This window comes from Meriones unguiculatus, chromosome 1 (genome assembly GCF_030254825.1).
Source record: "Meriones unguiculatus strain TT.TT164.6M chromosome 1, Bangor_MerUng_6.1, whole genome shotgun sequence".
Classification (NCBI taxonomy): domain Eukaryota; kingdom Metazoa; phylum Chordata; class Mammalia; order Rodentia; family Muridae; genus Meriones; species Meriones unguiculatus.
In genome coordinates, this window is record NC_083349.1 from 784,686 (window position 1) to 807,078 (window position 22,393).

At 51.0% G+C, this 22,393-nt stretch overlaps 2 protein-coding genes across 3 annotated transcripts in view; one reads left to right on the top strand and one right to left on the bottom strand.

The window, feature by feature from the left end:
• The window catches only part of Dnai1 (dynein axonemal intermediate chain 1), a 67,049-nt gene extending 47,495 nt beyond the window's left edge, over positions 1–19,554 (top strand). The window contains exons 13-20 of the mRNA XM_021634426.2: positions 7,160–7,407; positions 10,777–10,866; positions 11,001–11,088; positions 11,653–11,732; positions 13,179–13,327; positions 13,428–13,527; positions 16,058–16,243; positions 19,000–19,554. Coding sequence (XP_021490101.1) covers positions 7,160–7,407; positions 10,777–10,866; positions 11,001–11,088; positions 11,653–11,732; positions 13,179–13,327; positions 13,428–13,527; positions 16,058–16,243; positions 19,000–19,098 — 1,040 coding nt within the window. The 3' untranslated portion in view covers positions 19,099–19,554. The remainder of the gene's footprint in view (positions 1–7,159; positions 7,408–10,776; positions 10,867–11,000; positions 11,089–11,652; positions 11,733–13,178; positions 13,328–13,427; positions 13,528–16,057; positions 16,244–18,999) is intronic.
• On the bottom strand, positions 19,375–21,475 carry Enho (energy homeostasis associated). 2 transcript variants are annotated; one of them, XM_021634481.2, is made up of 2 exons: positions 21,097–21,475; positions 19,375–20,175 (listed from the first exon to the last, which is right to left on the bottom strand). In XM_021634481.2, the coding sequence occupies exon 2, from the start codon at positions 20,014–20,016 to the stop codon at positions 19,786–19,788; it is 231 nt and encodes a 76-aa protein (XP_021490156.1). In that variant the 5' UTR covers positions 20,017–20,175; positions 21,097–21,475; the 3' UTR covers positions 19,375–19,785. The 2 variants fall into 2 exon arrangements, with proteins under 2 accessions (XP_021490156.1, XP_021490157.1); XM_021634482.2 differs by lacking the exon at positions 21,097–21,475 and adding an exon at positions 20,335–20,542.
• Between the last annotated feature and the right edge of the window lie 918 nt (positions 21,476–22,393).

The window sequence follows — 22,393 nt, forward strand, 5'->3', positions numbered from 1 at the left end:
AGATACAGAGAGAAGAGGAAGCCAGGTGCTAGTGCCTTAGACCTTTAATCCCAGAATTTGGGAAGCAGAAGCAAACAGATCACTGAGAATTCAAGGCCAGCCTGGTCTAAAGAGCAAGTTCCAGGAGAGCCAAGGCTATACAGAGAGGCACTGTCTGAAAAAGACAAGAAGAAGAAGGAGAGGAGGAAGAGGAAGAAGAGGAAGAGGAGAAAAGGAAATATAAGCAGCAAACCAGCATCTCTTTTTCCACCACAGCTTCTGGTAGTACCAGCCTGCTAGGAAGTTGAGAGTGCAGAGACAGGGGTGTCCTATAGGTCAGGCTCCATATTTCCAGCACAGGGAGAAAGAGGCTGTCAGCAGGCAGAGGGATATTGGAAGACAAAAGGAGTCAATTCAGGAAGAGATGGTCTTGGAACAGCTGGGATGTGACTGTGCCAGCCTGTGATACGGAAGGGGTCCGTTCCAGATCATTAGCCAGCTCATAGCAGGGAAATGGAGACTCTGCATGGTCTTTCAGGGATGGCAGAGCAGATTCTAGAAAATCTCTGTGCTCCCAAGGCTATCCCATAGGAGATGGGGCAGGAAGGGCAAAGGAACTGCCTGGCCTCTAGCCCAGCCTTTCTCTGGGGCAGCACCTCAAAAGAGAACAATAGCAGCCCTAAATTCTGAGCACTAAACTCACTCCAGCTCTGTCCCTTGAACTTGCCCTGGCCAGAGAGAATTTAAATCTTTCCCAATCATTTATTTGTCAGCTTCACTAATTAAGCAGTGTTAATTTCATTTACTGAAAATGGAAATTCATCCACCTCATTTCTCCCTGTTCATCCTCCACACACAAAATCCATCACTCCTTAGCTTCAGGCTGTGTAAAATTTACAGGACTAATTATGTTGTCAGGTCTCTTTGCAAATACAGTCCATAAAGGCCACTGTGCTTGTGGGCTTGCAGCACAAGGGCATTCTGTTGTTAGTTTAATTACTGGTTAGTTATTTAGGTTCTCAAATGTTTGCCTCGTTTTCCCTAAATCAAATTAAATGTCCCATTTGATGTATTCTGTCTCCAAGGACTTGCTCTTATTTCCCACACAATTTAAATACAACTCCCAATCTGACAAGGGCGCCTAGGAAAACTCTGTTGAGAGTCTGAGCCCATCTTGGCTGATGCCTCTGGCCATGACTGAGGTTTGGAACTCTCTGGGGGCAAGACCTTTTTTTTTTTTTTTCCCAAGCCAGCCTTATGGAAATTGCCGAAATCCCAACACAAGGGGGCATTTCTCTTCCAAGTTGGCAGAGCCAGGGGTAGGAAAGGGAGAGAGAGTTTCACTATTAGAAGAGCAGAGGACCTCTGTGCCCATCCTGTGACTTCATAACTGCTTCTCTATCACCCCAGGAGAAAGTGTCACTGCTCTGCCTCCTAAAATTAGAGTTTGGGCCGCCCTTCCCTGAACCCTCCTCATGTTTGGTTCCTGTTGCTGCAGCAGCAAGCCGCTACAAACACAGTGGCTTAAGCAGCACATTTCTTCTGAGTTCTGGAGACAGAATCTCAAGATGGACTACCCTGAGTTAAACTCAGGTGTCTGCAGGGCTGCGCTCCCTCTGGAGCCCCTCCAGGGAGCACCTGTTTCTTCTTCTGTTCCCAGCTTCTAGTGGCCTGCATTCCATGGCTTGTGGCCCTCTTCCAGCCAGCAACCGCATCATCCTGACATCGGCTTCTGCCGTCACGTCTGATTCTCTGACTCACTTGCCTCCTTCTTTCCCTTATAAGAACTCTTACCATTACATCAAATCCACCCGGGTAATCCAAGATAATCTCCCCATCTCAAGGTCTTTAACCTAATCACATCTGCAAAGTCCCTTTTGCCATACAAAGTGACATATTTATAGGATCTAGGGATTAGGATGTGGACATTTGTGGGGGGGTCATTATTCTGCCTATTCCACGCCCCCTCCAAGTGCCTCTTGCATGACTTAATAAGGGAGTCATCAAACAGCTGCTGCCTTGGAACCAGTCCTAGGCTGGCCTCAGTTAGGATGCCACAGTGTGAGGAGAAGCCTGCTGGCTATGGCTGGCACGGTACCCTGTCTCTCCGGTCAGCATCTATGTCCTGCTGACCGCTGACCTGGCTCAAGCTCTGCCCCAACATGCCCTCCACCTGCCTTGCTCTCCTTAAGTCCTGACTAGTCCTTCTGCAGTCAGGATGCTCTACAGTGCCCACTCCCATAATTGAGAACCGCACCAGACAGGACTGGCAGTTGTGGGTCTGAGGCCCCATGACAGATTCCAGTTAAGAAGACGTTGATTGGGCTGGAGAGATGGCTCAGTGGTTAAGCACTGTCAGCTCTTCCAAAGGACATGGGTTCAATTCCCAGCACCCACATGGCAGCTTACAACTGTCTGTAATGCCCATTCCAAGGGACCTAATACCTTCATGCTAATGTACATAAAATAAAGATTAAAAACAAAAAAAGGAGTTGATCTAGCTTGCTCATTGGCTAGTATTCTGCCCGGCTCCCGGAGCGGAAGCTGAGGACAGTCAGAGCTTTGGTCTATGGTAGAATTAAGACATGTACATGAAGCCAGACCTAGTGGTCTAGACATGTAATTCCAGCTACTCCGGAGGCTGAAGCAGGATTGCAAGTTCATGGCCTGCTTGGGCTACAGAATAAGTTCAAGGCTAGGCAGGGAAACTTAGTGAGACTACTGCTTCAAAACTAAAAAGTAGAAGGCTAGGCTCAGTGCTATACTACTTGCCTAGATTCAGTCCTCAGAAAGAGTCTCTCTCTTCCTCTCTCTCTCTCCCTCTCTCTGCTTACCTCTCTCTCTTCTTCCTCCATCCACTTCCCCAGATGGTGGTTTTACAAGAACTGCCACTAACTTTCTGTCAAGAGGAGATGATTCTCCTACCCCAACCCTTGTGGATCATTGTTGAGAGTCAGGAAGGCTGTAGTGATGATGCAGTAGAGTAGAATTAGCAGGAAACAAACTCCAGAGAGAATGAGCTGCGATGTGCTTCATACTTGCCCGTAGTCTTCTCATTCTTTATACTGATGGTGGGGAAGAGCACAGTCTCAGAAGATGGAGCCCTAGTAGCTGAATGTTCTAGAAGGATTCCCAGAAACTATCTAGACTAGCAGACTTTCTCACTCCTGGGCCTTTTCCCTCCCTGTTTCTCTTTCTGTTATACCCAACCACATGCACTTCCTGAAATCCTATAGTCTGGAGGACTCTAGAATTTCTTCACTGGCCCCAAACTAGAGTCTTGTTATGCAAAGGTGAAGGGAGGGGACTCCCAGAGACCAATTGGTACCAGAGGCACCAGATCCTAGTGTCACACTGGGACTACTGCTGACCTGGCTAGTGGTGTACTTAGGATGTTGGGTGGCTGAACAGTGACATTATCAGGCTTCTGGTGCCCTGGCTGGTGACCTCATACTAAGATTTTTGGATGATTGGGCAGTATTACACCAACAGATGGTGTCACATGTGGACCATTGGTGGCTTGAGTAACAATGTTGTCATTTAAGGATTTCTAAAAGATACAGTGATGATGTCATGTGGGGTGGTTAGGGGTTGGGACTGTGATATCTCACTGGGTATCCTTGAAAGTAACAGAGTGCACTAAATCCAGTAGATAGAGTGTGACTGAATCCCAGCATGCATGTGGCTGCCACACTAGTGTGGCTGGTTGTCCATTGTACCTTATTCACGACATCTGCTTCTCTCTGCACAGCCATTCCCTTTTCCGTGTCTGACTGCCCTGTGCCTTATGCACTGTCTAGCATAGAACCTGAAGCTTGTGTTGGCTTTGCCTGTGACTGCCATCCTGTTGGGGTGGTTTGGCCCCCTCTGTTCACTTCCACATAAATACCAAATGACCAGGGCTAGAGATATGGCTCAGCAGGTACAGACAGATGCCTGTCACCTGACAAACCAAGCTTGACTCCTGGAACTCAGAGTAGAAGGAGAGAGAGGACTCCTACAAATTGTCCTCTGACTTCCACATGCATGTACTGGCATGTGAGTATCTCCATACATATAAGTAAATACATACAGAAACAAACAGAAACAAATGAACAAGTGAAAATAATTTTAGAGAGCAGATTAGCAGAGAAAGATCATTTCAGCTACTAAAGGATGACATGTGATATGTTTTATGCATATAGGTAGATTGTTTCTCCCCTCTGAGACTGTTTCTTCATCTATAAAATCATGAAGCCATAATTCAGGCTTCCAGTACCAGTGGCTCAGCAGATGGATCAGAACTGTTTTCCATTCAGAGTTACTAAGCAGCTTAGGGCCACCTACCCTCCTTTTCTGGCCTACCTGGTCATGAATACTGTGGGTGTCTACAGGAGCCAGGGGTTTGCCTTGAGAAAGTAGCTTATCACCACTGCCCATTCAAGGGGCCAGGCCCAGCGTATAACACTCAGCTGCAGCCTCTCCTTCTCCCTCTAACCTGTCTGTCTCTTGCCCTTTGTCAGTCTTGGCCAGTGTAAAGAACAGATTGGAGTCAGAAGCCCCAGTAGGTCACCTCTGGCTAGTAGCCAGCTAGAGGGCCTAACAGATACTGTCTCTGACTTTGCAGGGCGAACCAGGAGTGAAAGGGTAGGAGGGAGGGAGAGGCAGATCAAGTTTCAGGGTCTGCTTGATGAACAAAAGGCACTGGAGTAACCAGTTTTAGCCCTTCGAGAATGGCAGTGGCCTTGGCCAGCTCTAGCTCTCTTCCCTTGGAGAACTCCTAGGGCGCCACCTAGGAGCTCACAGATGGAGGTAGTGCCAGCTCCCCCAGATACACACACACCCATTTACTTCAAGGGAGTGTCCTCTGCTGTGGCTATGGCTTCAGAGTATTGTGGCGTACTACCAGAGAAGACTGCTTGGATATGGTTAAGCCAATAAAAAAATTTGGCCAGTGACGACACTGAGTGTTCAGGATTCCAGTGCAGCCCTGAGCCTTTCTTAGAGTGAGCTTTTAAGCACAAAAGCCATGTGGATTGACATACTTCAGTTAACAAGAACGTTTAGCCAGAAGCAGAACCACAGAAGCTAAAACTGCAAGATTAGTACATTTTGAGACTTTCCCAAAACTATGGACTTTGATGGATTAAGCCTTCGTTTTCATTTTGGCTGGTGTTGCTGTCTATCTGCTGAGTTTTATAGCCTGAGTGATACTTCCACCGTGGAATCAGGTATGCTAAGGTCTTGGGCCCTGTTACATGGGGATCCTGAGGTACACAAGCTTGCTTTCTCTAGGATACTTTTCACTGCTGGGCGCAGTGGTGCATGCCTTTAATCCCAGCACTCTGGAGGCAGAGGCAGGCAGATCTGTGAGTTCAAGGCCAACCTGGTCTACAGAGTAAGTTCTAGGACAGCCAGGACTGCACAGAGAAACCCTGTCTTAAAAGAACAAAACCAACCAACCAACCAACCAACCAAATAAACAAATAAAACCCTAAAACTAAACCATACTGCCCTCCTCCATGGCTCAGACTAGACCCTAGAAACCTGCACCATCAGTGCAGCCCCTCTTTGCATGCAAGGGATCCCAGAGAGGGTTCCTGCGTGGATTAGTCACACTAAAGGGAGATGGGCTTTTCCATAGGCTTGGTCTTTGCAGAATCTCTGGGGTGGCAATAACTGGGCTGTACATGGGAATGGCTGAGGTCATGCCATGAAACCAGGGACCATATGGGAACACCTTAGACATGAGACAGGGATAAATGACTCACCATGTCTAGTCTTCCCGTCTTCCTCATACCACTGTGCACCTCAGGACTGGCTACTTTGCTGTACATGGCCAGGCTCTGCAGGCATTAGGCTAAAGAAGGAAACCCTGAACAGGGAAAGTGGGAAGGCCAAACGCTGCGGGGATAGGATGTTTGAGATAGAGGACCACACGAATCTGTCCTCCACCTTCCCTGCTCTGCCTCCTCTTGGCTGGGGAGCCTGTGAGGTCTGGCCTGGCAGTAAGAGCATTTGACATGAGAGCTGGCTCCATGTGCTGCTCAATAGTTGTGTTTCAGGATAGTCGCTAGGACGTAGGATGACAGGAGGCAGGTAAGGAAGAGGGCCGTTGCTGGGCTCTGCTGTCATCAGTGAGGTCTGAATTTGGGCTGAGTGGGCCTGTGGGAGCCTGGCCTATTTGGCTAGAGATTTCTGGATATTGGGGTTTGCTTGAAGTCTGGGCACAGCTGCTCTTGGGAACTGTGGGTGTAAAAACATTATAGGGAGAGGCTAACATGTGACTGCCACGGGCCGACCACAGACGACAGCACGCCTTGTTGTGCGGCCCTGCTTGTTGTGCTGAATTTTGAAGACTGAAACCTAGGCTTTGTATACTCCTCTTCACCTTCCTCTTCCTCCTCTTCTTCCTCCTTCTATTCCTCTCCATCCTCTTTCTCTTGTCTCCCTCTTCCTCCCTCCTTTGGCCCTCCTCTTTCTCCCTTCTCTTCTCTTCCTCCTTCTCCCATCCTCTTTTCTCCTATTTCTTCCTCTCCTCTTTCTCCCTTCTCTTCTTTTCCTCCATCTCCTTTCTCTTTTTACTTCCCCCATTCTCTTTTCTCCTGTATCTCCCCCCTTTCTCCTTCTTCACTCTTCCTTCTCCATTTTTAATTTTTGAGACAAGGTCTAAACTAAATTTCCTGGGCTAGCCTTGAACCTGCAATCCCCTTGCCTTAGCTCTTGAGTAGCTGGGATTACAGACCTATACCACCAGTCCTCGTTAGATAATAGCTCATGAGTCCAAGCTTAATTCCTGTCCTTGGCTGAGGATTTGTGAGGAGCTTGAGTATCTAGGCATGTACTGTATGGCAGGCTGCCTCTACCCTGGGTATCCAAATCCCTGCTGCCCGTTCTACGCTTCCCCAAATCTACTCACATTCTTAAAACAGCAACTGTCTGAGCTTGCAGCCTCTGCTCTGTGCCCCAGCAAGAACAGGGAGTGACTGTAGCCCAGACTGTCCTAGTCACCTTTGCCAGCTGATTGATATGTCCATGAGCAGGGAGGACCAAATTTACACTTGCACTTCATGGTGCAAAGAGGATGAAAAGCCAGAGAGGCACTCACGCTGTCTCACAGGCACAGCCAGGTGGGGCCCAGGCAAGGGGCTCCCCTGGCAGAGCAGAGCCCCTGAGCTGCAGTGCCTGTCTCCCTGGGCAGATGATTTCATGAAGCAGAGCAGGGGCATGCTGCTGCTCTACAGCATGAAGAACCCGAGCTTCCCTGAGTACATCTTCAGCAGCGAGAGTGGCATCATGTGTCTGGACATGCACGTGGACCACCCCTACCTGGTGGTCGTCGGCTACTACGATGGCAATGTGGCCATTTACAACCTCAAGAAGCCTCATTCACAGCCCTGCTTCCGCAGCACCTCCAAGTCTGGCAAGCACACGGACCCTGTATGGCAGGTCAGCCTGGGACCTGGTGGGAAGAGCATGTGGACTCAGGAGCCATGAAGGAGGGATGCTTGGGACGAGAAAGGGGCTGGGGTAGGGCAAGGGGCTTGGAAAAGCAGGTACCAACTAGGAGGCCCAGGAGCTGGATCTGAGATGGAATCTGCTGCCCAAAAGCTCTATCAGGAAGACCTTAGCTGTCTGCCAAGACTTCGCTGAGCGGCCATAGCTGTACCCATCCAGGACCTTTGGTTCAGATCCTTGTCTACAAGTTTCCTGGACCCCAAAGAGACATGTTCCCAGATAGGAATGGCTTATTGCATTACCCTCTGGGTGTGGCTAGAGAGCCTGGTGGGCAGTCTGCTCTTAAGCCTCTTTTTTGCATTTGTATTCTCTAGGCAGGGTTAACAAGGTAGGCAAAGCTTCAGGCCTTTCCCTACAGTGGCCCAAAGCTGCCCCACCTCTTCATGTGTGCCACTGTCATGAGCCAGTCTGAGAGAATCTAAGGTTGGATTTCTGCCTCAAGTTGCCTCAAGTTTTTGGAGAAGGTTTCTCTGTGTATCCTTGGCTGTAGACTTGCTTTGTAAACCAAGCTGGCCTCTAACTCAGAGATCTGCCTGCCTCTGCTTCTTGAGTTCTGGGATCAAAGGTGTGTACCACCACACCCAGATCCTGGTCTGGATTTTAAAGGATGTCACTATGCAATAATAAAGAGCTTCAAGAACAGTGGCCCATGGCCATTATTATTATTATTTAGAGCATGTGTGAAATGGGGAGGGGAAGGACAGGCACCTAGTTGGGAGTGTGCTTAACTTGGGCATTGCAGGTCAATGGTTTCAAAGAAAAGAGTAATACAAAGAAGATGAGAGCAGAGATATTGCAGTAAAACTAGGGCCTTGTTTACTAAAGGGTCCCCTGTTGTCATTTCTGCTGCCTCCTGTGGTACCTTCCCAGGGTTCCTAAGACATCCTATAAGCATAGTTTAAAAGTCACAGCCCCAATCCTCAGAGGATTTGGGTGGAGGTATAACATTTACTATAGTGTTTTGGAAAGATGCTCTGGCTACAGCATGAGACGCTTTGAAGGCTGAGAAAGGGCAGAGGTAGTGGAGATGGACATGTGGACAAAGGATGGAAAGTTGTTTGGGGCAGGGACATCAATAGACATGGAGAAGGCAAGTATTGTGTTGTCTGGATTTCGGGTCCCCAGCAGGGCACCAATAGATGTGGGAAAGAGCAGAGAGGCGCATGTTTGACCAAAGGTTAATAGAGAAAGCACAGGGATAGCTCCTGGCAGTATGTTGTTGAGAGCCTGGAGCTCAAAGACAAGCCAGGCTGGTTGAATGAGATGTCTAAGACCTAAAGAACTGTGGTCCTTCCCAAAGGGATTATGCCCTGTGTATCTGACTTCAGAGGCGAGGCTGGTACAGTCTGTCCTGTTGGCCATGGGAAACCATGAAGACTGTGCAGCCAGGGTTTCAGAAAGGCTCATGCCATACATAGCACAGGCCCTTTCCCCAGGCAGCCTGCATGGATGCCTGGGCACTGCAGACCTACTGTGAAGCCTTAACCAGCAACAATCTAGAAAGGGGATGGAAGAGAGTATGAGCAGAGACTGGTCTGGTGCTCTGCTGTAATCAGGTAAGGCAGAGAGGAGTCAGGGCAGGGCTCACTGCTGCTCCCTGTGTCCTCACTGATTCTCTGGACCCTGTTGGTAAACCTCTCACCTTCACTCTCCAGGAGCACACGAGTGTGCGCATGTACACGCACACACACACACACACACACACACACACACACACACACACACATACATACATACACTGGGCATGAGGCTGCTAAGTGGGGTGTGAAATACAATTTCCATGAGTGCTAGTGTCTGCTCATTAAACACTTCCCTTTGCAGCTCCCCTGCGCCTCTTAGAGCCTGGCCTTTGACACCTCTGTCCCCTCCCCCCCTTTAAAGGGACCATGTTTGCACTGAAGGGGAAGTGGTCTCCAGATCATCAGTATTGTGCCTTACAGCTTCTGCAGCGTTCTGGCTTCCCAGTGAAAGTACAAAAGAACCAGCTACCCAGACAGGCCCAGGCAGGACTCAGCCTGCCATCCTGCAGCAGCGGCTCCAATCTGATTCACCAGGCCTAGGGACTGGATAGAGAGAGACAACCCCTTCCCCCACCCCACTCCAACCACCCTCCCCCCAACAGCCATTGGTGACAGCTGCGGTTACAGGCAACAGCAGTTACAGGCAACAGGCCTAAGTTCTTGGCCTCCCTCTCTGGACCTCAGCTTGTGACAGATGGAGGGGACTGGACAGGGGTCCCAGCATGGGGGGTCTGGAAGGAGTCAGAGGATAGGAAGCTCTGGGCATCCAGCCCCACCCCAGCTTTCGGGGACTTGGCTTGGCCAAGCCTCCACATCTGGCAACAGAAACTTGAGCCTCAAGCGTGTCATCTTCATAAGACAACAGCTCTGTCTCCAAAACACTTTCCCATATGTTTGCTTCCAGCCCTGAGAAGACGGGTGGGGCAGGATAATTAACCCGGATTTGCAGATGGAGAAATGCAGCTCAAATCTGGGATTTAGGAGCAAGATTCTGGGAGCAGGAGCTAGTGTCAGTTTGAAGGTAGGAGCAAAGTAGTCTTTGAAGAAAAAGGCCAACCCTAGAAGAGGAGGTTGGCTCTTTTCCCTCACCCATCTTCCATTAAGCAGGGAGCAGGCCCACAGACACTTGCAGCCCACCTTCCTTGGATGATGGTAATAATGAGGGTATTAGCTAGCTGGAGTTTTTTGTTTGTTTTTGTGACAAGGTTTTGCTGTTTAGCTCAAGCTAGTCTAGAACTCATGATCCTCTTGCCTGTCTTCTGAATGATGTGAGTCATTTCTCACAGATGTCATCAAGCTGAAACTGTTTACCACCATACCTGGCCCCATTAGCTATTCCTGGAACATTTACTAAGTGCAGTGTTCTGAAGATTTTACATATGGTGTATCAGGTACTTCTCACAATATGCCTTGTTATCGTGTCTTCCATTCTATAAGTAAAAACAAACAAACAAACAACAACAACAACAAAACACTAACTGTGGGGCTCTGACCTTCCCAGGTCATGGCTGTGTGGGGAAAATGAACCCACAACCAGAGGTCTTCCCACAACTTGACTGCTAGAACCCAAACGCATCTTAAAGCAATGTTCTGACAGCCACTGTGGCCCCAGATTGGAAACATAGCTGGGTGAAATGACATCGGAAGGTCTCGTCATGAAGTTCTGGAAAGTGGGCTCCCAGAACTTTCACCTGAGCCCTGGTTGGGTACATGGGGAGCCCTGCTGACAGCCCTACCTGACACCTGACAGTTCCAAAGCATGTGGCATTTGGTGTTTTAGGTCAAATGGCAGAAAGACGACATGGACCACAACCTTAACTTCTTTTCTGTGTCATCCGATGGCCGGATTGTATCATGGACCCTTGTAAAGGTGCCTGCTTCCCAAAAAGGGTCTTGGAGGGATGAAGGGGAAGTGGGAGGAGCTAAATGGCAAAAAACAAAAACAAAAACAAAAACAAACTCCTGACAATCTGCTCCTTCATCCCTCCATCCCTCTGACTGCAGAGTGAGCTGGTTCATATAGATGTCATCAAGCTGAAGGTGGAAGGCAGCACCACGGAGAACCCCGAGGGGCTACAGCTGCACACTGTGGGTAGGAGCTCTGCACTCACCCCTCACCTGACAGGCCCATTCAGCCCCAGCACCCTAGGATTGTTGACAGAGGCAACTCTGAAGACAGAGAAGCTCAATCCTAAAGGCTGAGCCATTGACCGTTGGCACAGCCTCTATTCAGGCAGGTTGCTTCCTGTGTGCAGACCCTGCTCTTGTGTATGCAGAGCAGGTGCTGCTCTACAGATCCGTCCCTGTTTACGCACATCTAAGCCCTGTTTACCCAGATCCTGTCCCTGTTTACTCAATTCCTACCCTGTTTATGCAGACTCTGTCCCTGTTTGCACAGACCATGTCCCTGTTTGCAGACCCCCATCCCTGTTTACTGTGACCCTGACCCTATTTAACTCAATTCCTGCCTTGTTTACCCAGGCCCTCACTCTTGTCTACAGATCCTAACTGCCTAGGGCAAGCAAGCCTAAGGTCCAGTTTCTGTTTTTCTGGCCTGAGCCCAGCCCTCCCAGCGGCCCAGTTCTATCTGTCCAACACTGAGCTGGGGGGGAGCCTCCCTCGGAAAGCAGCCTAAGTCTGTCCCTCTTCTTCCAAGGCTGTGGCACCGCCTTTGACTTCCACAAAGAGATCGACTACTTGTTCCTGGTGGGAACAGAGGAGGGGAAAATCTACAAGGTAAGGCAGCACTGCCTGCCCTGTCAGCTCCTCACAAGGCCACTAGGACCTAAGCACCTTGGGAGGCTATAGCACTCAACAAATCCTGTTCTGACACCATCTAGTACTCACTGCTCTGGTACTCTTTTGAGTGGGGGATAACATTTAATTTTTTTTAATTGTTATTTGTGTGTGTGTGTGTGTATGTGTGTGAGAGAGAGAGGTGTATGGACACACTCATCACAGTATGCATGCGGAGGTCACAGGACAACTTCGGGAGTTGGTGGGGCTCTAACTTGGGTCTTCAGGCTTGGTGGCAAGTACCTTTAGCCATTGTGCCATCCTGCAAGCTCAGAAGAGAGGCTTCTCTAACTAAAAGAAAAGTTTTGTTTTAACATTTCCTTAGTTGTGGTGGTGGCACACTCACACGCATGGAGAGCAGCTGATGGCTTGTTGGCGTTGTCCGAGCTTGAACTCAGGCCATCAGGCTTAGCAGTAGGCACCTTCACACAAGAAGACATGTTTTGGTCCACTTGGGTGTCAGGAAGAGGGCTACAATCAGAAAAGATGAGAATGCAGAGAGTAACTTGAACCAGTCTCTTTCCCACTTTCCTAAGAGACAGACATAGGAGTAGGGGTTTGGGGGAACTAGGACATTTGGGGGAGATCTGAACTGGAACTGGGCTCTCAAGGCAGGCTGATCTCTGGATATGGATATGAGATGCACAGCTGCCAGCAGGACACAGCCCTCCCAGCCAGTTCATTGCCACGTCTCGATGTTAGTAGGTGAACATCCCTCTGAACCTCCATCGTCCAGAAATAGCTTTGCTGGGAGCTTTTCTTAGGCTCAGAGGCTCACAATGTTAATTACAGACAGCCTCCTAGGAGCCCCAGAGGCCCAGCCAGAGCTGGTGTGAATGCAAAAGAGATCCCCACCCCCTCTCCAACACTCCCAGTGGCAGTGTAAGAGAGGCAGGGGGAAGGAAAGACTAGTCAGTCTCTCTCCTGGAGGGCTTGCTGGCCATGGACACTGAAGGGGAAATCTGGGTATCTGAGTCCGATCCTGGCTCAGAACCTGCTCTTACCTGGAAGAGGCCGGGTGCTGCTTACTATGGCTTGGATGATGTCTGAGCTGCAGTGAATCCATGGCTCTGGCATGAACACAAGGTTAGGCTGTGGCCCCTCCCTCCAGTCCAGGCGCGTCCACCATCTCTTCCCCCCCCACACCCCCCAAGGGCGTGAGACCCACCCCGCCATGGAGAGAAAAGTTCCTTTGTTTACTCAGTCATTTCCCTTCACCCTCCAGGGCTCCATGCCCAGCCTGAACCTTAATCTTTAACAGCTTCCTCTTCCTTCAGGAGTTGGGGGACAGACTCAGGTGCTGATCCTGCTGGGTCCCCAGGGAAAGGTTTCTCTCACTGCTGATTCCAACCTTCCTGAGTTGTCCATCCTTTATCCCTGCCATAGTGCTCCAAATCCTACTCCAGCCAATTCTTGGACACGTATGATGCTCACAACATGGCAGTAGACGCTGTGATCTGGAACCCATTCCACACCAAGGTTTTCATGTCCTGCAGCTCTGACTGGACAGTGAAGATATGGGACCACACCATCAAGTGAGGGGCCTGGCTTGGCCCTGCCCTGCCCCATGCCCTGCCCTCAGCTTGGGCACTGTGACCCCTCTGGGTTATGGGCTTGTCCCTTCTGCTACTGCAGGACCCCCATGTTCATTTATGACCTCAACTCAGCCGTGGGTGATGTGGCCTGGGCCCCATACTCTTCCACTGTGTTTGCAGCAGTCACCACGGATGGGAAGGTGAGTACTCCTTTTGTCAGCCTGCTGAAACCCCACAGAGACAGAGAGGTGTCCTTCCTAGGGAGCCCACCACATGGTACCCCAGGTCAGTAGGAGATGATGGGGCCTGGGCAAGGAAGTGTGGAGGAATCCTTCATCACAGGGGGCCTCAAGGAAGGAACAGGCCCTCTGGGGAACTGAGGGGCCATCAGAAGTTGTCTTCCTTGAAGTCTCTAGGGGACGGGGTTAAAGAGTGCCTAGCCTGTGGGCCAGTCACTGGTCTGTAAGGTAGTCAGGTCATCACCTCCCCAAGGGTCCAAAGCCAGTTCTGAGGAGGTGACTGGAGAGAGGCTGAGGCTCGAAAGCCACCTCTTTGTGAGAATGTCCTTAGGTGCAGCCTTGTTTTCCTTATGGAATTTGATATAACTTGAAAAGCACTTGCAGCCCCAAGAGAATACTAAAGTGATTAAGGCATGAGCCCCATGTCAGCCAGCCACCCATTCCCTGGGCACGTTACCAAGAGCCTGCCATGGTACTAAGTTCCTGGCTAGGATCTGTGGAGTATGGAGTTCACATTATAATGGAGAAGAAGACAAAAGACAGGCATCAAAATTCCCACCATGTTAGAGCAGAGGACTGAAAGAGGATGGTATGTGGATGCAAATGATTGTAGCAGCATTATTCATAATCTTCAATTATGAAAGAAGCCAGTGTCCATCCAGTCAGGAACAGCAAATAGAATGCTAAAGGATCATATTCAGCAAACAAGGAACATATGACAACATCGATGGACATGGAAAGCTATGCTAAGTAAAGTAGGCCGGACACAAAAGAGTGGATATATAAGTCTAAAATAGATTTGACCAGTATGCTTCATGTCAAGAGACAAGTCTGTGGAGATGCAGAGTAGATTTGTGTTTGCCTCTGATAGAAGGGTTGAGGAAAAAAATGGAGTAAAAAGTTTGTCTTGTGGGTGAAGAAGTCACCCTAAAATTTGCTGTGACAATGGTTCAATAAATGAATATGATCAAAACAAAGAAGTATATAGTTTCAGTATGCTAAGTGGATAAGCCTTATAGTAAATTATATCTCAATGAAGCTGTTATACCAAACAGAGAAAGCCAGGCTTGGTGGGACACACCTATGCCTATAATCCCAGCATGCAGAAGGTGGAAACCAGAGGATCAAAAGTTTAAACACAGTCTGGATTACATGGCAAGGGCCAGCAGGCCAGGATGGCGGGGTGGTGGTGGGATGGATGGATGGATGGATGGATGGATGGATGGACGGATGGACGGTGCTGGTGCTGGTGGTGATGGTGGTGGTGGGGTTTCTTCGGCTTTTTTGAAGAGGTGAAACTCAAACTGAGAGCTGAATGACAAGCACCAGCCTTCCTTCCTTTCCTTCCTTCCTTCCTTCCTTCCTTCCTTCCTTCCTTCCTTCCTTCCTTCCTTCCTCTCTCTCTTTGACAAGGGTCTCTCTATTAGGTAGCTCTACCTGTTCTCTTACATAAACCAAGCTGGCCTCCATCTCTTAGAGATCCCCCTGCCTCTGCCTCCTGAGTGCTGGGATTAAAGGTGTGCACCACCACACCCTGCAGGACTGGCATTATGAAGATGAGGTAAGGAACATTCCACAGTGAGAACAATATTAGGAGGTGGGAAGGAGCTCTTCAGGCTCATTCCTAAGAACTGAGGCAATATGCCTGGGCCACAGTGAGCTGAAGGGAGAGGGCTTACGATGAGATGAAGGCATGGGCAAACGTGGAATCTGGCTCCAAGGAGGCTGGCCTAGGAACTGCAGGGAGGATAGATTGCAGATAGGCAAAGGCAGAAGCAGGGGAACTGGGTAGGAGGCTGTTGCCACAGGAGCTGATAGTCATTTGGACTCCAATGAGGCAAAGATAGTATCAAACATTTACTGGGCACTTAGGCATCAAACCTAGAGCACTTTATATTTATTAGCTGGGATAAACTCCTGGCTCTGCCACTTACAAGCAAGTCAGCTTCCGATAGTTTCCAACTCCTCATTTAAAAAATAGAAAGGGTAATAGAACTGCAGTGCAGAGAGGCTGGGAGGGGGTATAATTAGATGGTCTAGCCTGGTAACACTCCTGCCCGGAGCCTGGAACACGGTAAGTATATCAGACTGGATAAAAGGTGGCTGTCATTGTTGATTCTTTGATAACACTTTGGTTTCTTCGCAGTGTCTTCATATATACCTGTCACAGTTTATTCCTATCCATCCGCTTCTCACGCCTCCCATTCCCCTCACCTGTTCCCCTTGTCTCCTCAGATAGTTTTCCCAAATAGTCTCCCTTCTGCTTTCATGTCATATATATCCCATAGCTGCTTTTATCATTTATTCTGCATATACTTACTATTTCTAATCTTTTTATCCTCACTCCCTCAGTGATAGGAAGAAAGTAAACTGACATTAAATCCCTTCTTCTGTCTCCCACTCTGCTGTGTTGACCATTAGGGCTCAAAGAAAACCCAAGATGGGAGGCCAGGGCCTGGCTTACCAGACTGTGACACTAACCTCTCCATAGGCCCATGTGTTTGACTTGGCTGTCAACAAGTATGAGGCTATCTGCAACCAGCCTGTGGTGGCCAAGAAAAAGAACAAGATTACTCACGTGCAGTTCAATCCCATTCACCCCATCATAATTGTGGGTGATGAACGTGGGCACGTCACCTGTCTCAAGCTCTCTCCCAACTTGCGAAAGATGCCAAAGGTAGGAGTTCTGGGAGTCCAGGCTGCCATCAAGAGTTGTGGGGTAATAGCGTCCACCTCAAGTTTCTGGCATGAAGGGTTCCTGGTAAGGAGGGTGTCACTGCCTGAATGAGGAGGCTGGGAAAAAGGTCTGCGAAGTAATAGATCAGTCTGACCTGCATATGAGTTCCCCGTAGGGCCCAGGGAGTAATTTCCAAGGAGTAAGCGGTCTTAAGACTTGGAGGAGGCAAGCATCATTGGCTTAGTGGAGTGTGGGATGTTGTGGGTGTGACAAGTCACCAGACTTAGCTGAAGCATCGTTGCTGGGTTTACAGAGCTTCAGCTCCAATGGTCCCTAAACTGGAAGCTGTAGATCTACCCAGGGAAGAAGGAAATGAGCTGTGAGCTGGGGAACTAGGTCAGCAACTATGCAGGCCTCCTTCTGAATTCTGCCTTCTGTTTCTCGGGTCTCTAATGGTCAGAAGACCCTGCACAGAGCCCAAGGACCCCAAATGTATGACACAAAGTCCAGAGCAATGACCTCACATCTATATCTGAGTCCAAGTTCAGAGTTAAGACTCAAGCCCTACAGCACAGGTCTTCAGAGTCCAGACAGAGCCTTAGGACCCAACTTAGAAACACAGAACCAAGTTACTATGTGACAGTGGAAATGGCTTTTTGCTCTCTGCCCAAATTTGGGCCAGAGTTGGCCAAATTGCCCTGACCATTGAACCTCCAGGGTGCAGTTTGAGGCTTATGCTGAAGTTCGAGGCAGGGTCGGCGGCCTGTCTTGTTCAGTACAGTCTTCTTCCCCAAGTGTCCCTGCACAGCCCGAGACTGGGCACCACCCTTTGGATACCGGCATAAACTATTTCTCCACTATGCCAGGGAGGTACAGGCTGGAAGTATGGACGCCAGTAATTGTAGCCAGCTGGGGGAGGGGGTGGACTCGGCTATAAATACTCAGAATGCTGCTAAGCACCAGCAGCTGTGGCCCACAGACTATGGTGGGCTTTGGGGGTTGGGGGAAGTCAGGCATGGTCTAAGTCTCTTTGCTGAGCCCTGCTCCTTGGCCTCAGTGCGGAGAAAGGACACAGCAAATTTTGTGGAACAGATAAAATCTGTTCTTAATTTAATGAGGGGCAGGCTTAAGATGGCAGAGCTGGACAGCCCTGGGAGGATGGTCACTCTTTAGGAGAGGGCCATAGCCCTGACACCTTGAGCACTGTAGATACGAAAGAGTCCTATCCTTTGTGATGCTGGGAGGCAAGATTTATCATCGGTCCCTTTCCTCACAAAGCAAGGGTCAGCTGCCGCTGAAGGAACTGAGTCTGAATCTGGAAACCTAAATCGCCAAGGATCTGAGCAAGGACAGTCTGGGGCTCAGACTTGGGAGTATTAGAAGCCCCTGTGAGATTGCCATCTGACCCTGTCAGTAGTCAAGTGACTCATACAAAAGGAAGTCCTCTAGGCATTTCTATGGCCCTTCCTCTGGGAGCTTCAGATTTCCTGCCCTTCCCAAGAGGACTTACCTCAGAGGCCCAGACTGCTCTCTTGGGGAACACCTGAATGCCATCAGAGTCAAGAACCATCTTTCCCTTACTCCTGTGCAGATGGAGAAGTGAGGTTCAGAAAGCCAAGGGGCTTGTCCAGGGGAGTAATGACAGCAATGGAACATAAAAACCAGGTCGTTAAATACCATGGGATAGCATAAAGCTGAGCAACAGATTAATTACAGAGGAAGAATGGGAAAAGAGAAAAAGATGACTCTCCGTGCTTCTCCCAAGCGGAGCAGCGAGCTGGTTGATGGCAAAGGCACCGACCATCAATAGGCCAGGGGCTCCGGGAGCAGAGCTGAGAGCTGGTGCAGGGGTCAAGGCCAGGGGAAATCAGTGCTCTGTGGGACCAGCAGCTAGAATGCGACCAAGAAGCCCACTGGCTCTGCACTCTTCCCTTACCTTATACCCCAGCAGGTGTGGCTGGGACAGGTGCCAGCGAACAGTGGGCACAGGTGGCAGACAGAGGGAAGACGGGAAATGGCAGGTGCCCAGCCTGTCTCAGCACAGTTCACACCCCATTGTCTGGACAGCAGAGAGAATTTGACTGATGTGGCCTACTACAGAAGTTGAAAGCCTGTGGGCCAAATATACCTGTGTCTAAAATTCCATTTTCTCAGGGCCCAACTTACCACTGAAGCACTAGAATGCTTTGCATGTGGGAGCAAGGGTCATAAAGTCAGGATCTAAGAGACAGTCCCCGCCACATGGAGTCCTGTGAAAAAGTCTGTCTGCCCTCATAGATTTCCTGGTGCTTCTCCCCATTCCTGTGCCCATGACACAGCAAACCTGGCTTCCCTACCTGGAGGTCTGAGGAGACCTGTGGCCTTGTGCACACCCTTCTCTCTGCAGCAGACACCTATACCCTCTTCACAGGGCTGGACCTGGGTGACCCTGACATTCAGCTCCTGCCTTTCCCAGAGCCTACAGCGACTGAGGGACTGGGATGAATGCCTTTTCTCACTCCTGCCCACATCAAGCCCTTGATTCCTGTTCAGCCTCTGAGCTAGAGCTGGATCTTCCTCACAGGCCCTGAGTGGGGCCTCTGAGCTGCCTAACCCGAGGGCTGAGGACTGAACAGGAGCAGCAGGGGTCTAGTGTTCACTGGGCAGGGCAAGGGCAGGAAACAGCTAGGGTGGGTTTGGAAGAGGAGCCAGTGGTGGCTCCCAAAAAGAGTCAAGCAGGTCTTTCACCATTCCACTGATATTTCCCCTCCCCCCAGGAAAAGAAGGGGCAGGAAGTGCAGAAGGGTCCAGCTGTGGAGATCGCAAAATTGGATAAACTGCTAAACCTCGTGAGGGAAGTAAAAACCAAAACCTGAGAGTCTGGCCCCAGGCCCTGCCCCATGGTTTGAACCCAATCTTACAGCCCTCTACCTGGGTGCCAGGGTGCCTATGCCCCAAGGATGCACCTCACCCTGATCAAGTCCCAGTGTTTACTTTTCTCATTCTGGTTCTTAAGGTCACACCACCTTTCTCCATGATTTGACCCTCAGCCTCCATTATACCCTCTTTGCACAAATAAACCTGTTTGGAAGATCATCTCATACCTTTAATTTCTTTTCTATACCATGCAGGCCCCAAGAAGAGGAGAAATCTCAGTGTAAGCCATAGTTCCATTTATTATCCAACAAACAGTGGGAGAAACGGAGAAGGGGCCCCACCGGGGCACCCCCCCATTATTGCCATGGGTCCCAGTTTGCTTCCCCAACCTCGAGAGCCCAGAGGTGCTGAGCCTGGGGGAAGGGCAAACTCAGCCCTTGGCCCTTGGGATGGAACAGAGACCAGAATGGCCCTGGCCTTAGCACCAACTCCTAACCCCCCACGCCAGGCCTGTTTCTCTAGGGCTACTCAGGCCTCTGTTGGAGCCAGGCTGGCTACAATCTAGGCTGCTGGGTCCAGCTTCAAACAGACTGGATTCTAAATTCTGAACCCCACGCCGACTGAATTCTGAGATCAGATTCCTCGCTTCGACTCAGGTCCAGGGCTCCAGGGCAGGCCATGGGCCTTCAGGGCTGCAGCAGGTAGCTGCCCTCATGGCTAGGCTTCTGGGGAGGTGGCGCCTTCTCAGGACAGGGGCCGGGGCTGGAGTTGGGGCTGGATTCCGAGAGAGAGTCGCTGTCAGCAGAGCGAGAGTGGCAGGCCCAGCAGAGAATGACCCAAAGCAGTAGCAGCAAGAAGCCTACAAGGCCGTTGCAGACAATGGCGATGAGGGCCCCCTGGGAGATGGCTGCCCCCATGACAGGCAGCACCCTCAGGCCAGCATGGACAGCAGAGCTGCCTTGGTGGCAAGGCCCATGCCGAGGCACAACTCTGGTTTGACCGACTTTCCAAGGAGGCTGTCCTGTCCACACACAAGGACTTCTGGGCAGTGAAGATGGCCACCTGCAGTCCTGAGCCTGAGGAAGTACAGAGGAAAGTAGAAGGAGGTGAGGAGGAAGAAGTGAGCTAAAGCCTAAGGGGACAGCTCCCCTCTTCCCTCTTTGGCCATAGACAGAGAGCATTGAGTCCCAGCAGGCTCAAGTACCCCACAAGGCCAGCACCTCCATCTTCAGTACCTGGGTGCTGTGGTGCAGCCAGCGTGGGAAAGCTGTAGACAGTCAGCCTCTAGCTCATTCTCCTTGGAACTGGTGGGTATGGCCTAGCCCTGCCCACCAAGCTTCTAGCCTTCTGACATGCTGTTGGTGGGCGGGACTGTGGTGGCCCAAGGCCCAGAAGGAAGAGGATTATGACCATCACTGTAGTAGCTAGGGCACCCTCTCTTTTCCGCGGGCTGCAGTCAGCCAGTCCTGGAGATCTGCAGAGGTGCCAGCTCTCACAGAGGGAACTTTGTGAGGCCCTGGCAGGAACGTGTGGGTTCTGTATATCAAAGGCTGGGCGTCTAGGCATGCCTTTTCCCGGGACTTTGCTTCTCTGAGTCAGGTGTGTGGTGTTTGAAGGTACATCCTCCTGTGTCTCCATCCCTTTCTGGGTCTGCATCCTTGCCTTTGCAAACCCACCTCTGTGAAGGTGTGTGGCTGCCTGTCTCTCTGTGTCCCTATCCCTGAGTGTCTTGAGTGTTTCATGTGTGTGTCTCATTTCTCGTCCAGTCTGTCTCTTCACGACTGCATGTCCCTTTGCCCTCGAGGACATGTTTCTCCCTTTCTCCCATGGGGTCGGTGTCGGTGGTGGTTCTGTGCGGCTTGCATTTGTCTCTCCCTTTGTGTCTATCCTCCAACCTGTGTGTCTCCGTCTCTGTGTGGGTCACTATCTGTTCATCTCAGTCCAGAATTTCTGTATCTCGACACCCCGCTCATACGGGAGCTCCCCAACCCCCTTACCTGAGTTGAGCCCGGTGCGCGCCCAAGGGAGGGTCCGGGGCAGTGGGATGCTCAGTGCCGACTCAGGCTCGAGAGCCTGCGGGCCGGGGGCGGCGGGAGGCGGTCAGGGGCGACGTCCGCTCCGCGGGCCCTCCCCCTGGGCCGCGCAGCCTCCGCCCGCCGCTCCCGCCGGGGCGCGACCCGGCCGGCCTCTGCCGCGGGCGGTCTGCGGAGAGCGGGCACCTCCTCCCCCTGGGGCGGCGCCTCCTCCGCGGCCGGGGCCGCTAGCTCGCTCGCTCGCTCGGCAGCGCTCGGGCGGCGGCAGCAGGAATGTCGAGGAGTTCGGCTGGGCTCGGCTGCGTTCGGCTAGGCTCGGCTACGGCGGGAGGGAGTCGGCTGAGCTCGGCTGGGCTCGGCGGGCAGCAAAAACAGCGAAGAGCCCCGCCTCGTGAGTGGCCAGCGGCCTGCGGCCCTTCGGGGGCGGAGCCATCTCTGTGCCGCTGCCGCCGTTCAATTGGCTGGCCGGGCCATGTTCCCGCGCCATTGGTTGTGCTCTGGGGTGGGACACAACTGTCCTGGTGCAGGAGAGAAGGAGGAAGGGTCGGGGGAGGCGGCGGGGGGCGGGGGACGAAGGGGCCACCTTGTTTTGATTCATCCCTTGAGAGGGTGGAAGGCCAGGCCACCTTTTTGCGGCAATTTCTTGCACCTTCCACACCTAGAATGCACCCCCGTGTCTGAAGCGTCCACCTCTCCATATCTGGGAGTCTGTCACTGTTATCTGGAAAAGTCCATGTGTCTCCATGCCTGACCCTCCTTCATCTCATCTTTCTACACATCCTTTTCCCAGCAGAGTGGAGACGCTGCGCCCTGACTTTACAAAGCCTATAGATTGGCCCTGGTCCTAAGAACAGTGTGATCTCCGGCAACACAAGATCTTTGTTGCGTTTTACTGATTTCTCACCCAGTGTTGGTCACAGGCTTGCGCTTTGCTTGCTGGAGGGAGTCTGAGACACCTGAAGAATGGCTCGGCTCTGGCTGAATTAAATACAGGCTGGTGAATGCCCTGACTCTCCATCCTCACAGCTCTCTTGAGACCAAGGCAGCTTGGACAGGAGCAGTCAAACAGGCCTTCCTCTCCTGGGCCCTCACGCGCGTGAGGCTAGTGATGTAACCTAGGGCTTTGGGCTCACACGTGAGAGGCAACCATGTTCTTTACCACTGAGCTTCATTCTAGCCCTCCAGTGCGTAACTGCCCTTGTGTATGTCCTCTTATCTCACGCTGTCCGTGGACAATCAGCTCCACCATGTAACTCCCACT

What these genes read in the sequence shown, in the direction of transcription:
- Enho (XM_021634481.2), bottom strand. Translation starts at nt 20,016, where the DNA reads ATGGGGGCAGCCATCTCCCAGGGGGCCCTCATCGCCATTGTCTGCAAC.